Consider the following 27051-nt stretch of genomic DNA (forward strand, 5'->3'; position numbering starts at 1 on the left):
CAAGATGGACAGAGTGCCTAACAGTGGTAAAACTCTTTCCCATCCCAGTCTGGGTCTCATCATTACAAAACAACAAGTGACATTTTCCAAAAAGGTATAATTTAGACTTTGTAAGTGAGGAACCTAGGAAGATTAAAAGAATTAAAATGAACAATTCTCAACAATAGTCTAGAATTCTTTTTTACCATATTGCTCCCTAATCCCACAAATGCTAAGAAAAATAATAACCTCCAGTTCACCCTTCAAGTTTTCTGGTGATTATCAAATCAATAAAAATAAGATACTGAATGTTAATCATAAACTCCATACTCAGACATGAAAACAACACAAACCCAGATAAGTGGGTGGAAAAACCAATCAGGATATTCTTTAACTGCTATTTTATGCCTTTCAACTTCCTATAATAACCAGACTCACCAGAAAAAGATTTTTTGAGGAAAATACTTCAAAAAACACTAAGGACATGCTTATAATTCATATATCAGTTATAAGCACAATGCAAGACTAAAGGAAAAAGAACATAAAATACTTCCACATTTTAAAAGACTTCTTTTTCCAGCAACTGGGGAAATAAGGATTTTTCCACATAAGTTAAAATATAAATCATCCCTTTAGAATGTCAAAAATGTTTTTAGAAAATTATGAACTAGGTCACTTCTCTGGATTATTTATTATAGTAAAGGAGAAACACCTTCCCATCATCCCTCATAATCAGTGCCATGCCCACCAGTGTACTGTACAGTCAGAGAGGCATCTAAAGAGCAATGTCCCTTCAAGTTGCTCCATTTCTGGGAACAGAATCTTCTTTCTGCTCCCTCCCAGTCAGTTCAGTAGAAAAATACTCATAGAAAGAGCAGCAAGAAAGAACTAGCTTTTTATCTTCGCTGAAGTAAATTATGTAACATGTTTATAGTCTTGGGCCTCAACTGTAAAATGGAGATCTCACCTTCATCATATGAATGTTTTAAAGATTAAATAAGATACCAAATGTAGGGGGCACCTGGGTCGCTCAGTCAGTTAAGCGTTTGCCTTCCACTCAGGTCATAACCCCAGGGTCCTGGGATAGAGCCCTGTGTCCTGCTCCGCGGGCAGACTGCTTCTCCCTCTCCTCCCCACCTGTGCTCTCTCTCGCTATCTCTGTCGCTGTCTCTCTCAAATAAATAAAATCTTAAATAAATAAATTCTTAAAAAAAAAAAGATACCAAATGTAAACCACCTAACATATAGAAGGTGTAATCAATACATACTAATTCTCTTGCTTCCTTCTCTTTTTTTAAAAAAGTCACTCCAGCCACTTCCCAGATGCTAGGTCTGCCCTAGCAAAATGACCCTCCCAACCCATCCAACCTCTATTCCATACAAGAAATGAATAACAGGTTATTGCAGGCCAAAGAGTGTATCTGGTTAAGATACAGACTATTTACCTTTCCTCAAAATTTATTACCAAATTACTTAATATTACTATAAAGTCTCTTGAATATAAAGTTAAATGCCCTATTTTACACTATGTTTGGTAGATTTCTTTTCATCAACCAAGTCTAAAGGGCAATTTGCTTCTGTTTCCACTAATACAGCTCAGTGTTTATGCCCAGGCTGTGGGTAAACAGCCTAGAATAGTACCTTGATTTCTTGTTAGCTGTGAGACATTAAGCAAGCTACTTAAACTTTTCATGTCTCATTCTCAGTCTGTAAAACTAAGATAATACCTACACCTCATTGTATTGTGAGAACTAAATAAGTAAGTATAAGCACTTACAACACTGCCTACACCTCAGAAATATTCAACCAATGTAAGCTATTATTTTTTTCCTAACATGTTTCAATTCTGTTGTCTGATTAGGCAAAGTAGGTTAAAAATGTTGTTCCCTAGTTCCAACAACTCACTTCAGTCAGTCCCCTCCCCCCGGGGTTCTGTGATCTCCCAGGTTTCATACTAATTTAGTCCCAGTGGTCCTAAGCTCTGTCTCCCCCAGTTTCTATTTTCCCAGGATGCATCAAGTGCCAGAACAAATGGGAAAAAAAGATTAAAGGGTGAGCAAAAAAAACCAGTCACTACACATACACACTTCTCATTTAATCCCCTGGCTCATGTCCTCTATTAGGCAAAAGTAAAACAACCTGAAAATGATTTAAAATTGAATATAACCCCTCCTTCCTGGTTGTCATTCCTCAAATCCTCACCAACCCCCCAACCTTTTCTCCACAAATCCTCTTACCTGAGAGTTCTGAGTATAATCTATACAGTTGCTACAATGCTACTAAATAGGTTACCAGGGCAACCTGCAACATTTGTACTTGACCAAAAACTTTTCAGGATATTCTACTTGAGGAAAAGACTCTCCAGACACTTTTATCAGATTGAAATTGGTTTCAAAACAATTTTGTTCATCACTTCGATGCAAAACCCTTCTTTGTAACTAAACAAATATAAAATCAAACAGGCTGAAGTGGCCACAAAGCATTACGAGGAACCCAAAATAGTAAAATTTACTTTATATATATTATGTACTGCACCCATTAGTTAAAATTTTAGAGACTCAATGCTCTCTTTACATTGAATGTAAGAGCATAATTTCCCCAGCTATACAATGGGAAATAGGAAAAAAAAGAATGAACTGATAGATATTAAAAGACATGACCTGAGGTATAAATTTCTGCCTAGCCTGCAAATTAGTCTGTTTTGATCTTTGTTTAGGGAGAGTAGAGAAACTAATTAGATTACTATTCATTTGAGGGGTGCCTGGGTGACTCAAGTCGGTTAAGCAACGGACTCGATTTCAGCTCAGGTCTTGATCTCAAGAGTCATGAGTTTAAGACCCACATTGGGCCCCATGCTCGGCGTGGAGTCTACTTAATAAAAAAAAAAAAAGATTACTATTCATTTGAAATAAAATGTGGTCCCATGCTTTCCCTTTTCTACTAAAATAATGTATCATGCACATGGAATCTAATAGGGTGCTATGCAAATGACACTGAAACCTCTGGGTATACCCAACAGCCAAAAATGTTTAAATGAAAATTGGCAAGTGCCCACCACATTCAATAACCTCCTTCCAACTGTTCCTTCATCTCAGCATAGCCATTCAATCTAGTTATTCCTGCCAAAAACCTAGGAATCACTCATAATACCTCTTCCTTCTCTCTCAACATCCACTCATCACATCCAATCAATCACAAATTCTAGTCACTCTATCTCCAATATTCAATTCTCTCACTCTTTCCTGCCGAAGTCTGAGTCCACCATTCTCTCTTAGCTGGTTTACAACAATAGCCTAACTGGTCTCCCAAAATCTACATCCACTTTGCTCTTCACACAATTACAAGAGGTTTTTTTAAAAAAAAATCCAAAGATGTTTAAACATCATTGGCTCCACAATTAACATTTTAAATGTGAGATAACCAACAAAAACACCGATATGACTTGGCCTCTAACTACCTCTCTGGCTCATTTCTCATCACTCTCCTTACACTGTGCCCTGTTTCTGAAAGTGTCAAGCACCTCCCATCCCCAAGGCCTTAGCACATGCTGTTTCTTCAGTCTGTAGCACACTCTTCCTTCTTCACCACCAATCACTTTTCATCATTCAGGTCTCAGCTTACATGTTACTTCTTCAGTATACCTGCTATAATACCCCCACCCATTTTAATTAGATGTTCCTGATATGCACCCTTCAAAGCTCCCTGAACTTCACTTCTGTAGCACCCACAACCACTGTAAATACGTCATTAACTATACGATTACTTGCTTAAATAATGAGTCTCTCTTTCTAACCTATATTGTCCACAAGGACAGGGCAGGGATTGTATCTTACTCACCACTATATACCCCTACCACCTAGCACACCTCAGTAGGCAGTCAATACACCTGATAAATGAATTCATCCATTTCAAAGTCTCCAATATAAGGCTCTGAGGTACAGATCCACTCCTCACTTTGTTTATACAGGATTACTTGGAAGCCCATTTCCTGATTTTTTAACACTTGCTGGAATGTGCAAAGGAATACAGAAATTTCATTTTTAAGACACTAGTAAAGAACCTGGACCTTCACGTGCTATTAGGGTTATTTTGCAAAATGTATTCTTACAATCACCCACGGCTTGAAACTCCATCTATCATACTCCCTCCTTCACTGACCCCTCACATCCACTGTTAATCAAGTCCCACTAACTCTGGGACACCTGGGTGGCTCAGTCGGTTAAGCATCTGCCTTCGGCTCAGGTCACGATCCCAGGGTCCTGGGATCGAGTTCCGCATCGGGCTCCCTGCTCAGCGGGGAGCCTGCTTCTCCCTCTGCCTGCCGCTCCCCCTGCTTGTGCTCTCGCTCTGTCTCTGATAAATAAATAAAATCTTTAAAAAATAAATAAATAAAAATAAAGTCCCACTAACTCTACTTCTGCATCATCTGAGCTTTTCTCTTTCCTCTGTATACTACATTTATCACTCTTACCTATGTTGCTGGGTCTCAAAAAAACACCCCAGTCTAGCCAACAAAGCCCCATGCCTTTTAGCCTCTGTCCTCACTGTACACTGTGCCTTCTACCTATACTGACCTCAGTAGGCCACAACCAAAAGAAAACTTCGTACCAAAATCCTAGCCCCCCTTCAAGGCTCATTCTAATGTCCTTTCTTTCCAGTTGCATCAACCAGCTGTGATCTCTTCCTGTTTCATTTATGTCATCTAATATTTGCCTTATATTACTGTGTGCTAGGCACTGCTCTAAATATTCATCTTTGTCTTACCATTTATCTAAAGTATACTTGAAGATAATCTGTTTATTCACCTACCTCATCTCTTGCCTCTTTTACATTTGCTCATTTAGTAAATACTTATTCTATGGCCATTTCAGTACTACCATAAGAGTCCTTTCACTCAATTTTAGAGAATGAAAACACCAGTCACAAGGCCACAGAAAAAAAACATCTCTAGCAACTAGATCTGCAGCAAATGGGTAACCCCCGAATTCCTTGTTGCCTAACTTCCTTCCTTCAGAATCACTCAAGAAACACCAAGAATAAATTCTATCTACATATCTTAGAAAAAAGGAAGGGGGGAGAGGGAAAGGGGAAAAATACAGAAGCTCCTATTTCTGCCACTGGATGTCATATGCAGGTTAGCAGAAAAACAAGGGGCATTAAATCAAAAGTGTTCCACAAATGAGTTTATTCACCTCTGAAGTAAGTTCTATAAGAACACAATGGAATTATTCTCAAGTATGTATCCCACACAGTATAGTCACTTTAGTGGACTATTAAAAAAAACAAAACAGTGCTTGCTTCGGCAGCACAAACTGGAACGATACGGAGAAGATTAGCATGGCCCCTGCACAAGGAAGACACGTAAATTCGTGAAGCATTCCACATTAAAAAAACAGAAACAAAACAAAACACACACACACACACACACACAGAGGCATTAAAAGAATCAAAGCTGTAAGTCACAAGTCAAGAAGGCTGTTTTGTTTCAAGTTACACCAGTGACTTATAGGGACTTTTGCTTCAGTTTCCCCAAATGCAAAAAACAAAAACAAAAAAACTACAACAAAAACAACAACAACAAAAAACAGTGCTGAGAACAGCTCCATCAATCCATGTTATTTAAAGATAGTATAGTCACAGTTTAAAGTAGTTTTGGCCTCAGAAGTTATCTAGCCAATTCCTTCATTTTTATTATAAAAGTAGTTACATGATTAGCCCTATAGCTAGTCTATAGCAGAGACGGATTAGGTATGACTTAGTTCTCCTGGCTAATACTACTCTCACTCCATCATTCTATGAAAGGATAACGAATAGCAGAATAAGGACAAATCAAGTTGACTACCACCCTGGCAACATCATTTGTGTATACTTAATAAATTCAAATAGGAAGCTACAACACAAAGCATTCCCTGATACCTAAAAAACAAAACCTACAAACACACAAGTAGTTCGGTATACACTGAAATCTTTATTAACAATTCCAAGAGGATGAAACTCCCCCAGAAGAAAAGTCACTGCAATCAAGATAATCCAAAATTCAAATAATTTCTTTAATGTCATTAAACCGAACATCTAGTTTATTTTTACCCAACCTTGATCTGAAACAGACTTTAGGAGGCTATCAAATAAAACATAAGTTAGCATATATTAGGCCAGAAATAAAAGCATGAAAATAAAACAAGAACAAGGAGAACAAAATGAAGCCAAGAATGAGGCTTAAAAAAAGGTACAAGACCTACAAGCTTGGCTCTAAACTTCCAAAAGCCAACAGGACAATAGAAACCTAGTGAACAACACAAATTATAGCATCCAGGTAATAGACACAGACTTAAAAACTTAAGAAAAAAAATCAGTCTTGGTTGTGTATCTTTCTCCCTGAGGTCCTTATAAAGAAAGCACTGTGTAATATAAAGATATATATAATATATATAAAACAACATATATTTCAGCAGTCCTAATGAAACATTTTATGGGATTCTTTTTTTTTTTTTTTTAAAGATTTTATTTATTTATTTGAGAGAGAGAGAGAGACAGAGAGAGCACAAGCAGGGGGAGGGGCAGAGGGAGAGGGAGAAGCAGACTCCCCTCTGAGCAAGGAACCCAATGCAGGACTGGATCACCAGGACCCTGGAATCATGACCTGAGCCGAAGGCAGATGCTTAACCAACTGAGCCACCCAGGTGCCCCTATGAAGGATTCTTTTTATAATGACCACCAAGATAAGCCTATAATAACAGTTAAGAAAAAACAGGGCGCCTGGGTGGCTCAGTTGGCTAAGCAACTGCCTTCGGCTCAGGTCATGATTCTGGAGTCCCAGGATCGAGTCCCACATCAGGCTCCCTGCTCAGCAGGGGGTCTGCTTCTCCCTCTGACCCTTCCCCTCTCATGCTCTCTGTCTCCCATTCTCTCTCTCAGATAAATAAATAAAAAATCTTTAAAAAAAAAAAAAAAACAGTTAAGGAAAAAAAAATATATTTTTTTTAGAAAAGAGAAGTTTATATAACTAATGTCCAGGTACCCAAAACACTACTATCTAAGAACACATTTAAGAGAATATCTGGAAAAAAAAAAAATTATTTTCTTAACAGCAAGTACTTACTATAGAAGTTTGTAAGTACAAGGGCAAAGAAAATGAAAACCAAATTTAGCAAAATGAGATTATCGGCCCAGGAATTCGTAACAAAATGGCAGAAAACTCTTAAAGGGAAAAGAGAGGGAGTAGTATAAAGGAAAACTAAAGTGGAAAGGAGAGAGTGTGCGCGCGCACACACACACGCACATACTCAACAATTATACTGTGTACACAAGAGATAACTAAATGCTCTTATTTCTATTTCTACAGTTAAGAATTAAAAATTAAGGTGATTGCTGAAACATATACCTTCCTTGCCAGTTCGTCCCTCCATCAAGAAGATAATGTTTAAATTCCTGCTCCTTCCACAGTGATATTACTAAACAATGATACAGGTCAAACCCAGTATAGTGCAGAATTTCAAAAGTAATTAATGTACCAAGACAGGAAGATACATGAAACGTTTTAGGATGATTTTCCAAAAAGAGTTTAAAATAAAAAGGTATAACAACAGTTTTAAGCTAAATAAAATCAGTTACCCAAAACAATTAATCAAGAAAGGAAAGAACTTCTCTAAGATAACTCATCTGGAAATACAGAATTTACTAACTGTAAACTAAGCATAATATGATGATAAATATACAATTTGCCAAAAATTCAATAACATATAAAAGTCAATCATTCCACTACTGCTAGCATGTGCCTATGACTTACAACGGATCACTGTTTTTCCTCTTGGAGGTAGGAAAGAAGAAAAAACACAAATTCTTGGTGAAGGCTTGTTATTTTCACAGAACCATCCACTTGTAATTTAAGCCCCATCATTTAAAAACAATTCATTTCAACAGCTTCCTCTGCTAAATATCTTCATCATGGCTGCCTAGACTAAATCTAGCCAATTTTATCTCTGGCAGGAGTACTTCAGCAAAGGAGTGAAATATTAAGCTACCTTAGGGAAAAAAGGTGAAATTCACCAGCTGGGTCAAGCTCCTGAACAGTGAACTAACTTCTTATTCTAGGACTCAAGAATTATAAATGTGGTTAGGAGATTTGGGAAGAACTATTAAATCACAAAGAAAAGGCTTCTCAGCGTCCAAACAACCACTTCCCCTGCCTCTTTTCTTCTTTTTTAATCAAAGTAATGCCTCCATTCTCACTGTCTGGCCAATTGCTGAAAACCTTTAATAAAATACTCAGAAGGTCAAAAACACCTGGCTAAATACCAGCCTTAGGAGTCAGTCTGGTGACCTTGCTCGACAAAAACTTTAAAGTACTTATGCTTTATTGGTGGTTTTAATTTAAATTTAATTATATCATAATGAGAAAAAGTATATTTACTTCACAGTACTTGTAGTGCCCCAATTTCCTTACTTTAATATGATCCTATACTTGGAGATTCAACTTCTTAAAGCATTGTTTAGCTGATTTAATTTCAAGAGGATTCAAATGATTCCAAAAAGTTTCCTAAAGTGATCCCTTAGCTGTCCTTACACTTTACAACCTTCCAATCAAGAAACCATTACGTGATAAGAATGCTCAGAACTAAGTAGTGAGTGAGTGGACTAAGCCTAAGCAGTCTTTTCAAATCACTAGATTATTCCACGAAACAAGAAAAGTTCTCATTTAGGTATTTTGATTTCACTGAATTGGAACAGTTCCCCACATTACCAAAACTTAGAAATGTTTTCAAAACAAAGTATCCTGAAAACAGTAAACTTATAGATTCTAATTTTTCTCAAATATACAAAAGAAGTACATGAAATTTAAAATGGATCAACTACAGTATTTGTTTCATGAAATTACTCTTAAAACACAAAATATTTAACATTAACCATGATTTTTTTAAAGCAGTGGCTTATGCAGTAAAGTCAGCAGGAAAATGCCACAAATATTTGCAAGCTGGGTTAAGTCACTAATCCATTTAAAGAAACATAACTACATTACAGCAGTAGCAAGCCTCTGAAATAATATCTGCTTTAGATGTGAATACAGAAGTGGACTCTCGAGTACGGTAAGCTAACAACAACAAAAAAAATGAACTAGGTCTACAAGGAAGAAATTGAGCAAAATTATCCAGACTTTTTCCCTTGAAATAGAAACATAAGCTAAAATTGAGAAAAAAGGAGATTTACTTATGCTTAAAAAAAGCATGGCTGGGGGCGCCTGGGTGGCTCAGTTGGTTAAGCGGCTGCCTTCGGCTCAGGTCACGATCCCAGGGTCCTGGGATCGAGCCCCATGTCGGGCTCCTTGCTCAGTGGAGAGCCTGCTTCTCCCTCTCCCTCTGCCTGCTGCTCCCCCTGCTTGTGCTCTCTATCTCTCCGTGTCAAATAGATAAAATCTTAAAAAAAAAAAAAAAAAAAGCATGGCTGTCTCAACAAAGTCTTCAGTGAAAACCTTAGTCACCTTTTTACTACAGGCAAGGAAAAACTAAATATTCCAACATAACCACCTATTTCAGGCTACTTTAGCAATCTAACCTTTGTAACATCGCTGGCCCAAAAAGGGAAATGAAAGAGGATCTACTAGTCAACTCTCCTGACCTTCTTTTCCAACATCTCGTGCTTCCCTCTCTCATAAGTCTAACACTTATAAGTAGATAAATGTAGATTGGTTTATTTTTAAGGAGATATACTGTACTTCCTTGTTCATCTGTAAGGAGCCACTGGAGGAGGGAAGGACATGAGTAAAGCACCTCTGGATTCACCATGCCAATCTGGGGTGCCACCCAAAGCTTGTGTACAATTTTCCTCCAAACAACAGATTTGGAAAAACCAGAAAAAATTTATCCCAAGTATGTCAATAAATTAAACTTAGCTGAGAAAAAAATAAAATTCAAATCTGATAAAGACGGGCTCTTAATTTAGGAAGTAAATCAAGTTGTGAAAGTGGATTGTACTTAGAGGCAACCTATAAAATACTCTGAAGCATTTTCTGATTCTTAGTCCTTAAAATGTAAGGAAATCTCAGTTGTTAAAAGTGAAAACTGGGTACACACTCTGCTGAAAGTTTAACTAAAAGCAACTACAGAGGCACCCGGCTGGCTCAGTCAGTAGCACATGCAATTCCTGAACCCTGGATAGTGAGTTCAAGCCCCATGGTGGGGGTGGAGTTTACATTAAAAAAAATAATAATAAAAGCAACTATAAATTCCAGCGACATTAACAAAGTCAACTAAACTTCTGTCCCCACTTAACTAGAAATAAGAGAATCTGAAGTCAAGCCAGAGACTGACAAAAAGTATCCTACAGTTTCAAAAGAAATCTAACTTCATTCTGAAAGAAGTATATAGTTTTACAAATAGGATGTCTTCTGGGTTTTTTTCTTAATAAATAACATCTACAGCAACACAACACTATGCCAGAAATATCTTTCATTTCTTCACTAGCAAGTACATGCAACCACATACCTAAAATTAGAAAAAAGACAAATGGAACATAGGCACCTATATACAAAGAATCCCATTCTCCCCATGATGGGAATTCACTAATTCTTTCTCCCTTGCCCTAGCATTTCTCAAGAGTGATATCATGCATGGGTTTTACTCACAGGGGTACATGGCGCTGCTCAGGATCAGCTCTGGTCAGTTCCTCCTCTTCGATATCGGACTCCCCTCCTGAGCTACTGTCGGTGACGTCTGAATCAAATGCTCGTTCACTGCACCTCAAGTTGGCTATACCACTGGCTGTAAATCTCTCCAATTCTTCTGAAATCGAATCGCTTTTCAGGAAATTGCTAAGTCCCTCTGAAGTGGTGGTCTCACTGGCAGCTTTTCTCAATGCAGCTTCAGCCTTTCGAGTCAGCATCAGCTGGCTCCGGGGCCTCAAGGATTCCAAGTTTGGCAGTTTGCTCAAAGTTTTCTCTAAAAACCCACCCAGCTGATGTTGTATGTGCCTCTCCACCTGCTTGGCTTGCACAACCTGTAAGCGCTTCTGTAACCTGCGGGCACGGCTCTCAATATCAGCCTGCCTCCGTAGTAAAGCTGTTATCCTTGTGTCAGAATCTAAAGCACTGAAAAGAATGGAAGACAGGGGAGGCTTTTTATCCTCTAACTTGACACCCCCCAAGTTAGAACTGGAGTCTGTGCCAGGTGATAATCTACTGCTTCCTTGAAGTGCCGGCTGTTCCATGGAATTTACAGAAGATTTGTTTGCAGTGCTATTATTGCTAAATATAGTTGTGTGTTCTACATCAAGGCTTCTATGTGGAAGAGTGCAATTGGTCATACCCCCCTTCGAGTCCCCAGATTCAGATGCCACCACTTCACCCCCCTGAAGAGAAGATGAAGTGAGAGCTCGTTTTCCTGCATTGAGGGGATTGGAATTGTCATGATCAGAATGTGTTGAACTTTTAGTCAATTTCTTAGCCAACCCATTTACAGGTGCTTGTGGCAGAGCTGTCTGACCACTCGTATTCATGGTTCTAAGATTTTCTAAGGAAAACTCCAAAACTGGCTGTCTCCCCAACAGCTCAGCTCGGAGTTCATAGGACTGAGATAAGAGAGGATGAGATTTAAGGACCGTCTGCTTGCTGAAGACACCTTGCAATTTCAACGACTCCTTTGAGGGCACAGATGTTACATCGGAGCAGAGATAAGATGCTACCAGTGGTTGCAGCTTTCCCAACTCTTCCTTGGTAGGATTATTTCGGAAGTCTAGACTGGGATCCTCTGCAGCAATGGCTTTTCTTTTGGTTCCGTTGGCAGCAATAAGGATGTTGGCGTTGCCGTTATTTTCGGCACTGCCAGGGGACAAAGTGGAGGATGGGGGAGCCAGTTTGAACCGGATATGGTGTGCTTCAGCTGCTGCGTCAGTGAGAGCGGGCGCCATCGCAGCCATTCAGCACAGAGAGACAGGAAGTCCAGCCTCTCCCGGTGCCGAGGCCAGCTCCACGGCCCCTTACTGCCTCCCCAGAGAACAGACTAAAAGAGAAAAAAGAAAAGGAAGTTAGAAATATATGCACATTAGAAAACAACTCACATGCTTTTAATACAAACACTGCTTGAGGCTATAATCCAAACTCTGCCTCCAGAAAGAAAAACACTAAGACTATTCTGGAAACCTGGATACTCAAAAAAGGGGGGTGGGGGGGGTGACAATCCTTGCACAAAGAAAGAAGTCCACCCTTCTTTTTTGTCACTTGTTACCACAGACTGAAAATAGCCAAAACAGAAGTTCCGTTCTGAAAGAATCAGATTGTTAAAGTTAAATCATCTGCATAAAAAAAAAAAACCACTATAAAACTTCTTGAAATTAGTGGATTTAAAGCAAATGTATTGGGATGCCTGGGTGCCTCAGTCAGTTGAGCATCTGACTCTTGATTTCAGCTCAGGTCATGATCACAGGGTCACGAGATCAAGCCCCACATCCTTCTCCTCTCCCTCTCCCTCTGCCCCTAACCCTGTTCAGGGCGCGCTCTCTCTCTCTAAAATAAGTAAGTCTTTAAAAATAAAACAAAGCAAATGTATCAAACCAAACACTTAGCAATTAAACAGAAAAGAATTAGTAAGACACGCCCCATTCCTACCAAAAAGCTTGTATGCTGAACAGGTCTGTGCATTTCTCTAGCCAGAAAATCCAGTGCACATCAGCTTCTCACTTCTCTGACAGCTCACACCACCAACTTAACTGTATCACACCTGTTATTTTTGCTTCATCCAGTTTCTCTTTCACTGTCCTCAATACAGCCCACCTCTGAAACTGCCCAACACATTTCTTTTCCTTTACCCCAAAACTTTTTAAGTTTGTTTAATTAATCTCTACATCCAATGTGAGGCTCAAACTCATGACCCCAAGATCAAGAGTCGTATGCTCCTCCAACTGAGCCAGCCAGGCACCCCTTTTACCCGAAAACTTCTTGAAAGAATAATATAAATAGCTGCTTCTGCACTCTTCACTCATAATCTGGCTTCTAATCCTACCGCTCTGGCAAAGGGCACTAGTAATCTCATTATCAAATCCAATGGTCAAGTCTCAGTCCCCATTCTATGGGACTTCTCTGAAGCATTAGGTAGTGCTGACCACCTCATTCTTCTTGAAATGCTCCTTTCCCGATGTCCTTGACACCAAGGTCCCTTCTGCCCTCTTCTCTCTCAACTCACTTCCTTGGTAATAACCACCTAGTATAGTGAGGCCTCCTAACACTCAGAAAAACTTACTGAGCTTCACTAATTGACACTCCCACCCCCACGATCCTCAAGCTCCCTAAAACTCAAAACTCTCTTCTTCCAATACATTCTTCACCCTGTTTTATTATCTCAGTTAATGGCATTGCTTGCATTTAGTAGCCCAAGCTAAAAACCTTGGTCATTTGCCTCTTCTACATGACATTGGACTTATTTGGTCAGACAGCAAAAGGAAATTTATATAAAGAGCTAAGCCAATTATTTTTTAAATTGCTTTTTTTTTAATTCCATTGCAGTTAACACAGTGTTTAGTTTCAGATGTACAATATAGTGATTCAGCAATTCCATACATCACTAAATGCTCATCACAAGTGCCCTCCTTAATCCCTATCAACTATTTACCCATCCTCCCACCCACCTCCCATCTGAAAACCATCAACTTGTTCTTTATAATTAGGAGTGTTTCTTGATTTGTCTCTTATTTTTTCCCCTTTGCTTAATTTGTCTTGTTTCTTAAATTCCACAGATGAGTGAAATCATATGGTATTTGTCTTTCTCTGATGGACTTATTTCGCTTAGGCATTATACTCCCTAGCTCTTACCCATGTTGTTGCAAATGGCAAGATTTCATTCATTTTTGTGGCTGAATAGTATTCTATTGTATATATATATATATACACCACATACATGAATGGACTTGACCCATTCTTCAGTCAATGAACGCTTGGGCTGCTTCCATATCTTGGCTATTGCAAATAATGCTGCTATAAACATAGGGGCTAAGCCAGTTATTCTTAAAGCATGGCCTACAAACTTAGGAGCTCGAATTTCAGGGGTCCACAAGACCAAAGCTATTTTCATATTAATACTAAACTTTATTTGTCTCTTCTCACTGCATGGAAGTTTACATTGAGGGTGCAAAAACAAGGCTGAGCAAAACTGCAGGTACATTCACATAAATCAAGGCAGAGGCAACGAAATGTACTAACAGTCACTGGTCATTGTATGCTCTACTCATTTACAGTTTAAAAAAAAAAGTCCATTCCTTCTAACAATGTCTTTGATGAAATTATAAATCTTATTAAATCTCCAATCTTGAGTATGTACTTTTTTGAGTATACATTTTTAAATACTGTGTGATAAAAGGAAAAAGTACACATAAAGCAACTTCTGCTTCTTTAAGAAGTCTGAGAAAAACCATTATACAATTGATTTGCAAGCTGAACTGGAAGCATTTTTCACAGAACACTATTTTTACTTGGCAGAACAACTGACAAACTATGGTTATTCAGACTTGAGTAGTTAGGTATTTTCTCAAAAATGAACAAAGTGAACCTGTCATTTCAAGGAAAACCACTAATGTTTGTTGCCAATGATAAAATCTGAGTTTTCAAGCAAAAATAAGTATTTTGAAAACTTGTATCCACCACGAGCTCGAAAATTTTCCCAATACTTAAAAAACTTGTTTCCAATTAAATAGATTACTTCTATTATCAATGAATGTGAAATTTTTGATACCATATGTGTCAACATCTGGAAGATCTGCGTAACTCAGTGAATGACCGAATGACCAAATGACCAATGTATGCTGGAAACTGATGCATGGGTAAAAGCAAATGCAAGACAGACCAATGGATTTTATCTAACAGAATACAAAAAATTCACTGACTTAGTTTTTGCTTCCACAGTGCAACTAACCTTTATGAAACTACTACTTGTCAACTATGTGTGTAAGTGTCAAAGAATACCCACATTTATCTAAAAAGGCTATTATACTATTCCTCTATTTTCCAACTCCTATCTGTGTGAGGCCAGATTTTCTTTATACGCTTTAACCAAAACAACCTATCACAACAGAATGTATGCTGAAGCAGATATGAGAACCTGTTTTCTACGAAGCCAGACATTAAAGAGTTTTGCAAAAACATAAAACAATACCATTCACTAAACCTTTCTGCTCTGGTAAAAAGTTATTTTTCATAATACATAATGGATTTTGTCATTTTAAAATGAATTAATAATTATTTTTAAAATTTCTCAAAGTTTCTAATACAGCAACTATTGATAACCCAAGAAAGTTCTTTGTGGTTCTCAACATTTTCTAAGAGTAAAAAAGGGCCTTGAAACCAAAAAATTTGTGTATCACTGAACTAACGCAACCTCCTCCCAGTCAAAAAAAAAAAGGGCAACTTCCAATTTGGTCAAACATTTTTATCTCTAGATCAATACCAACACAGGAAAACAGGCCCTACAGGAATACATGAGGATTCTTTAAAGTATGACAATTCAAATTACTAATATTGAAATATTTAAGCAAATGACTGAGAAAACCATCCATACAAATACCAGTACACTTAAAAGTCAAATTTGTCTATTCCTCTATATAATTTGCCAAAAGTTTCTTATTCTAAGATTGTAGTTTAATAAACGTCCTATGAAATAACTAGATCTTCTGGGGCTTACGGAGCTTTATCCTTATGGACGTTTCGGGCATATGGCATTCAATGTGTCACAAACTGTTCTATGTCCACTTTCCCTATTTGATTTTAAATTTAGTAATAATTCCTAATATAGTATAAACAGTTGTGCTACAGACCAAATGTCAAATGAACCAATGTTCACATTATTTGTTCAAAATACATTGAGTTAGTTTTATAACATGCAAAGGATTTTCTCCCAGGGGCGCCTGGGTGGCTCAGTCGTTAAGCGTCTGCCTTTGGCTCAGGTCGTGATCCCAGGGTCCTGGGCTCAAGCCCCGCATCGGGCTCCCTGTTCGGCGGGAAGCCTGCTTCTCCCTCTCCCACTCCCGCTGCTTGTGTTCCTGCTCTATCTCTGTCAGATAAATAAAAAATCTTTAAAAAAAAAAAAAAATTTTTTTAAAAAAAAGGATTTTCTCCCATAAACAAAAATCACTATCAGGTCTTTCCCATCAAGAATGTCTCCTCTTTTGAACTGACATCAATACATAGTTGATAATAGCAATGAAGAAAGGCGCGTTATCAGTATAAGATGAGAAATACAACATGTGAGAAGAGTAGCTGTGAGTAGTTGTAGTCTACTAACCCAGAGCTCTGCAGTAAGTCTCAGCCATGGCAGGAAACACCCCCGCCCCCCCTCCATGGGGACCCAGGCAAGGACACAGATGTTACATAGCTTACACAAAACTTACTCAGGAAAACCCAGGCTCACCCAGCACACATAAAACGGGTCATAATTAACATCACACCACAGAAGGTACTTAAGCAGTTGGTTTAGAATTATACAATTCCTTAAAGTTCACAACTTAAAAATCTTCTGGCTCAAATCCCAACTTTTTCAAGATTTCTCTGACCCTCTGAAAGTACATCTGTGAACTTGACATTAATCACGTACATCTCAAAGGCAAGAGTTTATTTTGTTTACACACGCTCTCCTTGGTCTCAATATCCCCACAGGATGCACACTGCAAAGAGTAGTTACTAAAACAATCACCTAAATAAGTAGGGAGGGTGAAAGGAGAGAAGGGGAAAGGCAACCTCTTCAGAAGGTATTCCATTCCTAACTCCTAAATCTTTATTTCTATATCAAAACAATACTGTTAAAAAAAAAAAAATTGAAATCTTCATCCTTTCCCTTTACTGACTGAAAATACTATGCTGAGATTCAATGTTACCCCCAAAGACACTCACTCTGTAAGTATGGGGAACAGGTCTGGCTTCACATTCTGGCTCTACCCTCATTTAAATTATTTATGTTGTTCCTCAATTTCCTCATCTGCAAATAACAGAGCCTACCACAAAAGGCTGCTTGATGATTAAATAAAATACTTACAATTACTTAGCCTAGTGCCTGATACAAACACCCATTATTTGCACTATTATTATAACCTATAGACAAAAAGCAAATATAAAAGGAATAAATTTCAGTAAGACTTCTTAATGCACAGGAAAAATATAAAGCAAATAGTTCCCTAAAACATCACTATACTTGAGGACCCATGCCCATAAAAATGGACATGGCAAATCTAGTTAGCACTCAATATTAGCTGTAACTGCTATAAACTACCAAAGCTTAGAACTTTTCTTTAATTTTTGCTATATGTTTAGATTTACTTTTTTGGGTGTGGGGGTAAAGAGCACAAGTGAGGGGTGGAGGGGCAGAGGGAGAGAATCCTAAGCAGGCTCCATGCCCAGCACAAAGCCCAATGCGGGGCTTGATTTCACAACCCTGAGATCATGAGCCAAAATCAAGAGTTCGACACCTAACCAACTGAGCCACCTAGGCACCCCTAGATTTACTTTTAATACTGCATGATGTTACTTACAATAAAAAGAAAGCAAACCAAATGCCCGACAACTTGTTTAAAGTATGCAACAGCCATACAACGGAATACCATGCAACCATAAATAATAACAATGTAGAACTACATTTACTGACTTGAAAAAGTGCTTGCTCCACTGTTAAATGAAAAAACAGGTGTTACAAAAAACAAAACTCATACTATGGGCTCATTTTTGTCTAAAAAAAAGTAGGTGGTTAAGATTCTTTTGTCTTTTGTTTTCTAGCATATATATTGTCTCAACCATAAACATCTATTACTTGCATTAAAAAAGGAAAAGAAGCAAAAATAATGCAAATTCTTAACCAAAAAATCTGAGTAAGGCAAAATGTCAAGGTAACTTTCATAAATTTAACATACTGAGCAAAATGTTCATTAAAGCAATGATTCCCATCCCACTTGAATTCCAAAAGCTTCACTCTTCAATTTAAAGCAGAGAAAGACTCTCAAGCAGTTTTACAAAAACAGAACTTATGATAAATAACCTTTCTCCAAAGAATACAAAGCATTAAAAGCTATAATTAACTTATTAATCCTCATAACAACCTGGGCAGGTTTCAGGATGGGATTATAACTTCCAATTTACTAGTGGGGACAGATAATATTAAGTTGTACCGTACGTTCAGAATAAAGAAACCTAAAATATCCCAATTTTTAGTTCATTTAATAAACCACAATCTGACACATGCTGTCACTGACATTAATTAAGATCCTGCAGTAAGTTTGAAGAAACCCCAAAAAAGGGCTATAAAAGATTGAGCTAGGTATTAATGGTTCTCCTCCCAGTTCCGAGGAAGCATTTTGGGGACTGGAAGATGTCAGATGGGTTCAGCAGGCAAACACATTTGGGGAAAACTGTCCTGATGGAGATTCACAATGCATTTCATCAGACTGAATACTTAAATGTTTGCCTTTACCAAACCAAATGAACATTCTTTTTTCCCATTACACCTATTAGTATCTTGCAGAACACTGTTCTGAAGGATACAAGTTGGGATAAAGTTCAATTATGTGACCTTCAGGGTCTCTTCCTATGCTTATGATTCTATTAGTCTAAATTGAAATACAGGTTCAAGGAAAAACTTCCACCTAACACAAGTAGCACTTGGGAAGCAAAAATATACCCCTAGGGCAGTTTCTCAACACTAGCACTATTGCCATCCTGTGCCAAATAATTTTTTTGTGGTGGGGGAGGGGCCTCTCCTTTAGCAGCATCCCTGGCTCCACCCACTAGATGCCAGTAGCACCCTTCTACCAGTAATGACAACCAAAATCACCTCCAGACACGTCACATGTCCCCTAGGGGGCAAAATCACATGTTCCAATAGAAAACCACTGCCTAGATACAGACTTTATACATACATATTTTTTTTTTAACTGTTGTCCTCATAAATGTTTTCTTTGCAGAAAGCAAAACATATCTAGCTGCTTCAAATACTCCACATCTACAAATGAAAACCTTGTCTTATTCCTTTAGAGTTCCCAAGACAGGACTCCAGGTATACAAGAACAATCTGGCAGCATCCACCTTGCAAAAATGTTGATAAGCTGCAGAGACCCAAGGAGAGGGGTATGGCCACTGGGCTGGCCAACAAACCACACTTTCACTGGAAACAGAAGCACAAATCAGATGCGGAAGAAAAGTCTGCCCATAATGTGGCTTCTATTAGTCTCTTCCCCACCATTACCTCATTACTCTGCACTAAGTAAAGAAATAGGAGCAGGAAGGATGGTTAGGGAAGTGTCCATGAGGTTGTCAAAATTTCAACTGAAACTTGAAAATTAGCTAAAATATCATCACGTAAAAGGCTATAGCAAGAGAATGGTAATGTGGCATTCTTGTGAAAGGAAATGGCATGGGAAAAGGCAAGGCTGTGGGAAAACATAGGACATCCTGGAGGCTAAAAGAAATGATCAATTTACTTGAAATATAAAGCATATTTTAACGGAGGAAACAGTACAGAAAAAAGTGGAAAGGCAGTCTAAAGCCAGATCATTAATGGACAACCTTGAATAGCCACCCTTAACTCACACTTAAAGGCAGCAGAATGTCATTAAAGGTTTTTCAAATAGGAAGTGACACACCAGAACTGTGCTTTAGAGACCAGGTGGACAGGATGGATTAAAAGAAAGTAAAAAGGCAAAGAGCACTGATGAAGCTACAGCAGTAACCCAGACAGGGTGCAGCCAGGAGCACAACTAAGGTGGTCACCACAGCAGAATCAGCAAAGTTTCCCCTCCAAGCTTAAACACAGAAGTTGGAAGGGGCTAAAGTTTGCAGAAGGGCCAAATAAACGACACAAACAAAATGTGAAGGCTCTTAAAGACAGAAGACTCTCTTTCCTTCATAACTTCATCTCCTTCATGATGAAATCCTTCCATTTATTTCTCATAAGGCTATTCGGGTGGTATATCCTTTCTATTCCTAACCTTATCAACCCAAACCCAGTCTGGGGCCTCATTAACTCACACCTAAATTATGCTAATAACTTCTTGACAGCCTTGGTCCTTCAATCTGGTCCGTACCTTTTTATTACCTCACTTCTCTACTCTGGAATAGCTCCTCGTGCATTTCTCAGAAGTCCAAATTCTCCAAGATGAAATTTAACACAGTATCACAGCAAATGGATCAGGTGCAGTGGACCTAGAACTCCCCCAGATTCCCAACTCCATAAACTCTGCCTATGCTGCAGCTTCTACCTGGAAGACCCTTCTAACTTTTAGGCTCAAAATTTAATTAATACTTCAATACATGGCATTTCCACAAAAACTTTTCCAGACTGTTCAGATTCACATCTCTCTCTTCCTGCTTAAATTGTACGATGCACTTAAAAAGTCAACATCACTCGGGCGCCTGGGTGGCTCAGATGGTTAAGCGTCTGCCTTCGGCTCAGGTCATGATCCCAGAGTCCTGGGATCGAGTCCCGCGCATCGGACTCCCTGCTCCACGGGAAGCCTGCTTCTCCCTCTGCCTCTCTCTCTCTCTCTCTCTGTCTCTCATGAATAAATAAATAAAATCTTTAAAAAAAAAAAAAGTCAACATCACTCAATTCAAACTATCTGAATGTTCCCCAATTGTCAATTTATGAATTCTAGTTCCACGATGGCGAAGTTCCTTAGCATCCTTCTTAGGCATGCTAACTTTACCTAAAGCTTGGAACACAGTAAGCACTGTGGGTACTTAGTGACTGGGCTACAGCAGTCAAAAGACAACATTTTGCTACCCAGAGAAAGATGAGGAAATTCTAATGAAGAAACTAACACACTCGAAATAATGGGAAAGGATTTGAGAGATGATCCACGAAGACCTCGTATGAACCAAGTGGTACATGTACACCTTCTCAAGAAGAGAAAGAGAGGAAGAATGCAGCTATGTAGTGATCTCTGATAAAGTACTGAAAGCTACATAATGGGACACATTGCAAAGTATTTCTTTTACGTGGAAACAAATGTTTTGTTATGGAATACAATAGAGAATAGGAGGCAAACTTTTTATTATAAAATGAACTAATGGGGACTGCACCCACCCTAGTCCCTGACATGTTCCCATGCCAACAGGGCTTCTTATAACTGAATACGGTTTTGGTTTATAATTACTAAGGGAAACACAGCTCTGACGGGAGGATAGGTTATTATTACGACAGCTGTTCACTAACATTAACTAACCTTTTACTATGTCATTGTACTGTTTTATACATATGCTCTCATTTAATCCTCACAACAACATTAAAAAGCAAGTACTCTTACTCTCGTTTTATAGATGAGGAACCTTGATGCTCAAAAGTTAAGTAATGTGCCCAAGATCAAACAACTCCTAAGCTGCAGAAGGAGGATTCCAATTCAAACCTCTAGATCTAAAACCCATGCTTTTAACTACTATCTTAAGTAGCTGAAGGCTAGGTTTAAACTGGAAGAGCCTTCATTGCTAGACACTAGACTTGGAATTTTAGTCTTTAGACGAAAGTCAGTGAGGGAACACCAACTGATGATCTCCAATAAACATTTTATGAAAATGCCTACAACATTCAAATCACCACACTAAGTGCCTACAAGAATGAAAAGGACCACTCAAGACAGACACTACTGTGTGATCAGGGAATCCCAGGGAACCACATTAAGGGGCCCTCACACAAGCCAAATCAGTAGGGTCATAAAAGGCTTCCCAAAGGAGGCAGTATCTTAGTTGAAACCTAAAGAGTAAGTAGGGAGGGCCCAGCATCACTCATAACAGCTACTTCAAGAATCCCATATCCAAACCCATTCCCTGCCCCCAACACCAAATCCAAAACCAATTCCTGTCGCTCAACATTCCCCATGTGAGTGAATACTGATCCCAACTACTGATTTACCATCTATCATAGATAACTCATTTAAGCACATACTAATGCCACATACAAATAATAAAAAGACTATAGGAGCAGCTTCATTAACGACAAAGATAAGAGGATAGAAAGTAGGTGCAAAGGTAAAACCAGATGATAAATACTGTGCTTTGCGTGAAGGGGTCAAGGAAGGGTTCCAGAAAGAGAGGACATTCTGACTGAATTTTGAAGGCTGAGTAGGGAGGGTTCAATAGGTAGAATGATAGGCACATTCATTCCATCCTAATGCCACTGCCTCAGTTCACAGCCTCATTATGTACTACAGTAATTCAGGCAGTAATAATTTCCCAACTGTTCTTTCTTCCTGTCTCAGCAAGCCTTCAATCTAGCGTCCACTACCAAAATGATTATTAGAAAGGAAGGAGAAAGAGACATAAATCTGACCATGCTGTGATCCTCTTAAAAATCTTTCAATGACTCTAAGGTAAGGATGAATCCGAACTCCCTACACAGCATATATCTGGCCCCTTTTTACACTCAGCTTCATCTCCAACCTGTCCCCACTCCAGCCACCTGAATCTTATTTATAGCTCCAGGCTCTTTCCATGCCCTTGCACCTTTGCCCACACTACTCTTTCTTTTCAAGGTTCACTTCCAAGATCACATGCTCTTTCAAGTATTCCCCATTCATTACAGGTTGAGTTAGGGGTCCTTCCCTCTCTAGGGTCTTATCTGCACTCTCATGACACCCTGGGCAACAGCTCATAATGTAATATAAACTCCCAATCTTGTCTGTCCCCTCCTTCCCTAGACTGTACACGTCTCTTTAAAAAAAAAAAAAAAAAAAAAAAAGGAGGGGGAGGGTTATGGCTTGTTTTATCTCTATCCCCCACATGTAGCACTGTGCCTGGCAGAAAGAAGACCAATACACGTTAGGTAACCTGAGTACTGTATGTTGAATGCATCAGATGGGGATCCATTATGAAGTTAATAGAATGTCTGATCATAAAGATAACAACCTAACGAGAAGCAGGCATCAAGTGAATCTAGGACAGACTTCATCTACCTCAGGTTCCAGTCATTTACAATGCCAAGCACCTGCACTCAGACTGGCAAACTTTTTAAACTATTAAATTTGGTTACATAAGCCTTTTGAAAGCAGTATCTACCAAAAATTTTAATGCAATTACCCAAACATTTACCTAGTAACTGCACTTCTAGGAACCTATCCAACAGAAAATACTCTCATAGGTAAAGAAATATGCATAATTCTTTCACTGAAAAATTGTAACACAAGGAAAAAAACTGAACTTAAAAGACACACTAGAATACTATGCAGTTATTTAAAAGAGAACTGCATAATTTAATTTGAAAATCCTCTATGATACACAGCTACATAAAAAAAAGCCACATAACAAGTATAATCCCATTTGTGTTTAAAAACATATAAACAGAGAACTGTTTCGAAAGATGACTATGTATCAAAGTATTTATTGGAGTTTTATCCTATTTCTACCCTATCATCTGAATTCAAATTTCCTACCAATCTAGCTCACAAAAGAAAGAAAAATGTATTTTTATCTCATTTCTTTCTAACAAACTCTAATAATACAAGTGTTTCTGAACAATCCTAAAACCAGATACTGCTTGAAGGGTCCAAGCAATTCAAAAACTTACCTTATCCCTGAAGAGTTTTGAATTAATGATAAAAAAAAAAAACTTTTCCAATGCCAGGAAAATGTTAAAAGTTAATACTAACATCCTCCTTTCATTCACTTGGGAGGCCAAAGGGAAAACTAAGAGGTAAGCAGTAAATCAGTAACTGAAAAACAGCAGTCCAGTTTTTTTGATATATGCTTGAGGTCTTCAAACATCCTCAGTTGTCCATGGTAATGTATGAACAGTTTAATGAAACTTCCCTGACATTTCAACTTAATCAACTAGTATTTCTACAAAGCCTCTCTACTAGCAAACATCAGAAACTAAACTAATTAGCTTTCACCTCTATCCCTTCACACCCTCCGGGGGAGGTGCTAATAAGCAGTTACAAAGGCCAAATAGCAAATAGCAAGAGAAAGCATACGTATCAGTTTTTAGCAATTTTTGGTTTAACATCCTAACAACAAAATTGTTATTCATCTTTTTTATTCCTCAACATTTGCCCTCCAACTGAATTTAACCAGGTCTGACCTTAAGCTGCTCCTTTTTTAAAAAGAATTTAAAAGATGAGGGGCTCCATTAAGTTTGATACTACTCAACTTTTTCCAAACAAGGGAAGAATATGCTGTATTTAAAATTCAGAAGGAGATCTCATTTGGGATTCCTGTTCAAGTAACAAGAACCAGAGTTTTTGATAACATTTAGATAAAACTGCACTGAATTTACCTCCACCTTATTACATTTCCTGACTCCCAAAAGCTTGGGGTGGCAACAGTAATTCTAAAAAAATTAGAACTAGAGAAAAAAGGCAAGTTTACAATCAACAACAATAAAATGTATAGCTAAATAATTCTCAGCTAAATAACTCCCTAGGGGGTCGGGCATTCAAATGTTAAAATTTTATGGAGCTAGCTTAAAATCTTGGAAAAGCAAGGCTTGCAGAAGGTAACATTCATTGAACAGCTACTATGTGCCAGACACTGCAACCCAACAACAACAACAAAAAAAACAAGAATTTAAAACGTCTCCACCTTGAAGGCCTCCCGGCATAAAAAAGTTTAAAATCTTCATATATGCTCTTTAAGTTTCTCGTTCAGACTACGCAAGCTTATTTTTCATTCATGAATTATCAGTTGTGCTCTCTACACTGAAGTTGGTTTCCTCATACTCTGCGTTTTTAGCTTTACCTTTATTCTATCAAAGACATGTAAAAGGTTAACACACATAAAAAGTACCTATTTCAGTTCTTTTTGGAAAATCACATCAACTGGCTTATTTTCTTCTATACATTTTACCCTACATTGTAAAAGACAAGCACATGGCATAATGTAGGAACAAATGATAACTGAACTAATAACTAACAGAGACCCTTCCATACATCTTTTTCCTATGACCCACAAACTGCAAGTGACACCCAAGGATACCACTTACTTTCTACCCCTTCTTGTGGCCTTCAAAATTGAGTTGGTGACCTCTGCTACAGTGGGATATTTGTCTTTTCTAATTCATACTGTCTTTTTGATCTCACATTCCAGGGAGTAGGAAGTACTGATGAAAGAATTTTATTTTGTGTTATGAATTATTGCACTCAGGCAGGAGTATTTTTGCACAACTTTTAGTATGCCCAGAGGCTAATAAGCATTTATTAGGATAGAAACTATAATTCAAACATACATCTTCAGAATCAACATGAAGACTCAAAAACTAGTCTGAATTTAGATTTCCAGAAAGTATTTAAAGTCCTATTTTAGGAAAAGGACATGGTCCAAGTACTCATTGCACTGACACAGTAGGCAAGCCAGGTGTTTAGGCCATTTTATTAGAGACACCTGCACTGTACTCTTTCGTAAAGTGATCAAGTAAAACGGGACAAAAGTTAAAATATGCTTCCTGAGACATGGAACAGTTTAACCAATCAAGCCAGAAACTTCATCTAAAAGAGAGAAAGAGGGTGGTGAAAAGGTGCTTTAAAACTAAATAAACCACTCAATGACAAGATTTATTCCGGGGCAATCCACAAAAGACCACATACTTAGCGTGTACTATTCCCTCCTTTCCAAACTCAGGGGAGATATCCTTTGGGGGGGGTGGGGGTGGGAATCAATTTTTAAAAATCTCTCTCCAGGAAGGAAGTCACTTAGTTTCTGTATCTTAACAGCTTCACCAAGAAAAAAATAACCCCTACCAACTCCCCCAAGGAAGCTGACTAAATATAAGAGGAATAGGCATTACTCTTTAAACAAAGGATTTTCAATAACTTGTTTTGAAAATCCAATATGGACTAGCATATTTTTTACATTTTAAAATTGCTTTTCCAGTATAACAAGGCAACTAAGCTTTACTCCACTCAATGCTAAAATACCTTCTCAAACCAGCATCACCACTCATAATGGCCCTATGTTTACAGTTTACATAATTCTGGTTATGTCAAACAGAACAAATCTAAAACTTGTTATTCACCTTAAAATACAATTAAAATCTGTGGTCAACCCAATAAAATGGAGAGGATGTAGAAACACTGCTTACAGTGTAGCATTACTAAAGAAGAAAGAGTACTGGCAGTGTTTGAAGAAGAAAAAAAAAATGGAAGTATTTTCCTTTCTTCTCACCTTGATAAAAGCTCAAAAGTGAACTAGGCTTACTCATTTTCCAGCTTCCAGAATTTTCCTCAACAGGATAATGATAAGTCTAACAATCAAAGAATGTTCTGCAGGTTTAACCACAGAAATAACGTGTGTAGGCAGGAATAAAAAAAATCAGACAAAAATTTAACATCTCACTTTGGTAAAGCACAAAAGTCAAATACTAACGTTCTGAATAAGGCTTTCAGGAAAGATGCAGGGACACTTCTAAATACTTCATTCAACAGATTCATGTAAGTGGAAGGACCAAAAGCCCTGCCTTACCTCAAACTCTATCAATAATTAATTGATCACTCTCTTAACTGTCTACAGACACAAATCAAAAAGTTATTTTATATATACTTAAATGTAGTAGTCCTCAGAAACCATCTTCACTATAATACAGATGTTAAGAATCGCTGTCACATCTAACGTTTCCCTCCAAGTAGTGCATACTTGAGAAATAAAAAGTTAACCACCTCAAATCATGAGATCACTAACAAATATATCAAATACGGGAAAGGTCAAAGAAATTGCAATACTCTGTTGGAGAAACAAAGCGGAAATCAAAATCAAAATTTCATGACTGAGAACAGTTACCCCACATATAATACATTTTTTAAATTCCCAAGGGATGAGCATTTTTACCTTGCCTTATTTTTAGAACTACACATCACACTGTACATATCACATGACATGATGTAACTGTTAGCAAAGAAAATGGCCCAAACCATTAAAAATATACATGATAAAAGGAAATGAATCAATGCACTTAAGAATCACTACATTTCATTTTTACTTTTTTTTTAAAGATATTTGCTAACTCACTGTACTTTTTTTTAATTGGAAAAGTAGCTAGTAACCTATGTAAAACAAGAGAAAAACATACTTGATATTTTATAATATAGAAATTTACCCAATTATTGGGAAAACTGAGATGAAGAAACATATAATGAAAC

General features: G+C 37.9%; 1 protein-coding gene and 1 non-coding gene across 9 annotated transcripts in view; one reads left to right on the forward strand and one right to left on the reverse strand.

Annotated features, from left to right (window-relative positions):
- The window catches only part of KANSL1 (KAT8 regulatory NSL complex subunit 1), a 178974-nt gene that overhangs the window by 120655 nt on the left and 31268 nt on the right, over positions 1-27051 (reverse strand). For all 8 annotated transcript variants that reach the window (XM_036103100.2, XM_078065865.1, XM_078065866.1 and 5 more), the window contains one exon: positions 10598-11969. In XM_036103100.2, coding sequence (XP_035958993.2) covers positions 10598-11886 — 1289 coding nt within the window. In that variant the 5' untranslated portion in view covers positions 11887-11969. The remainder of the gene's footprint in view (positions 1-10597; positions 11970-27051) is intronic.
- On the forward strand, positions 5270-5368 carry LOC118542736 (U6 spliceosomal RNA). The gene has a single exon (XR_004920742.1). It is a non-coding gene; the product is annotated as a U6 spliceosomal RNA (small nuclear RNA).

This window comes from Halichoerus grypus, chromosome 2 (genome assembly GCF_964656455.1).
Source record: "Halichoerus grypus chromosome 2, mHalGry1.hap1.1, whole genome shotgun sequence".
Taxonomy (NCBI): domain Eukaryota; kingdom Metazoa; phylum Chordata; class Mammalia; order Carnivora; family Phocidae; genus Halichoerus; species Halichoerus grypus.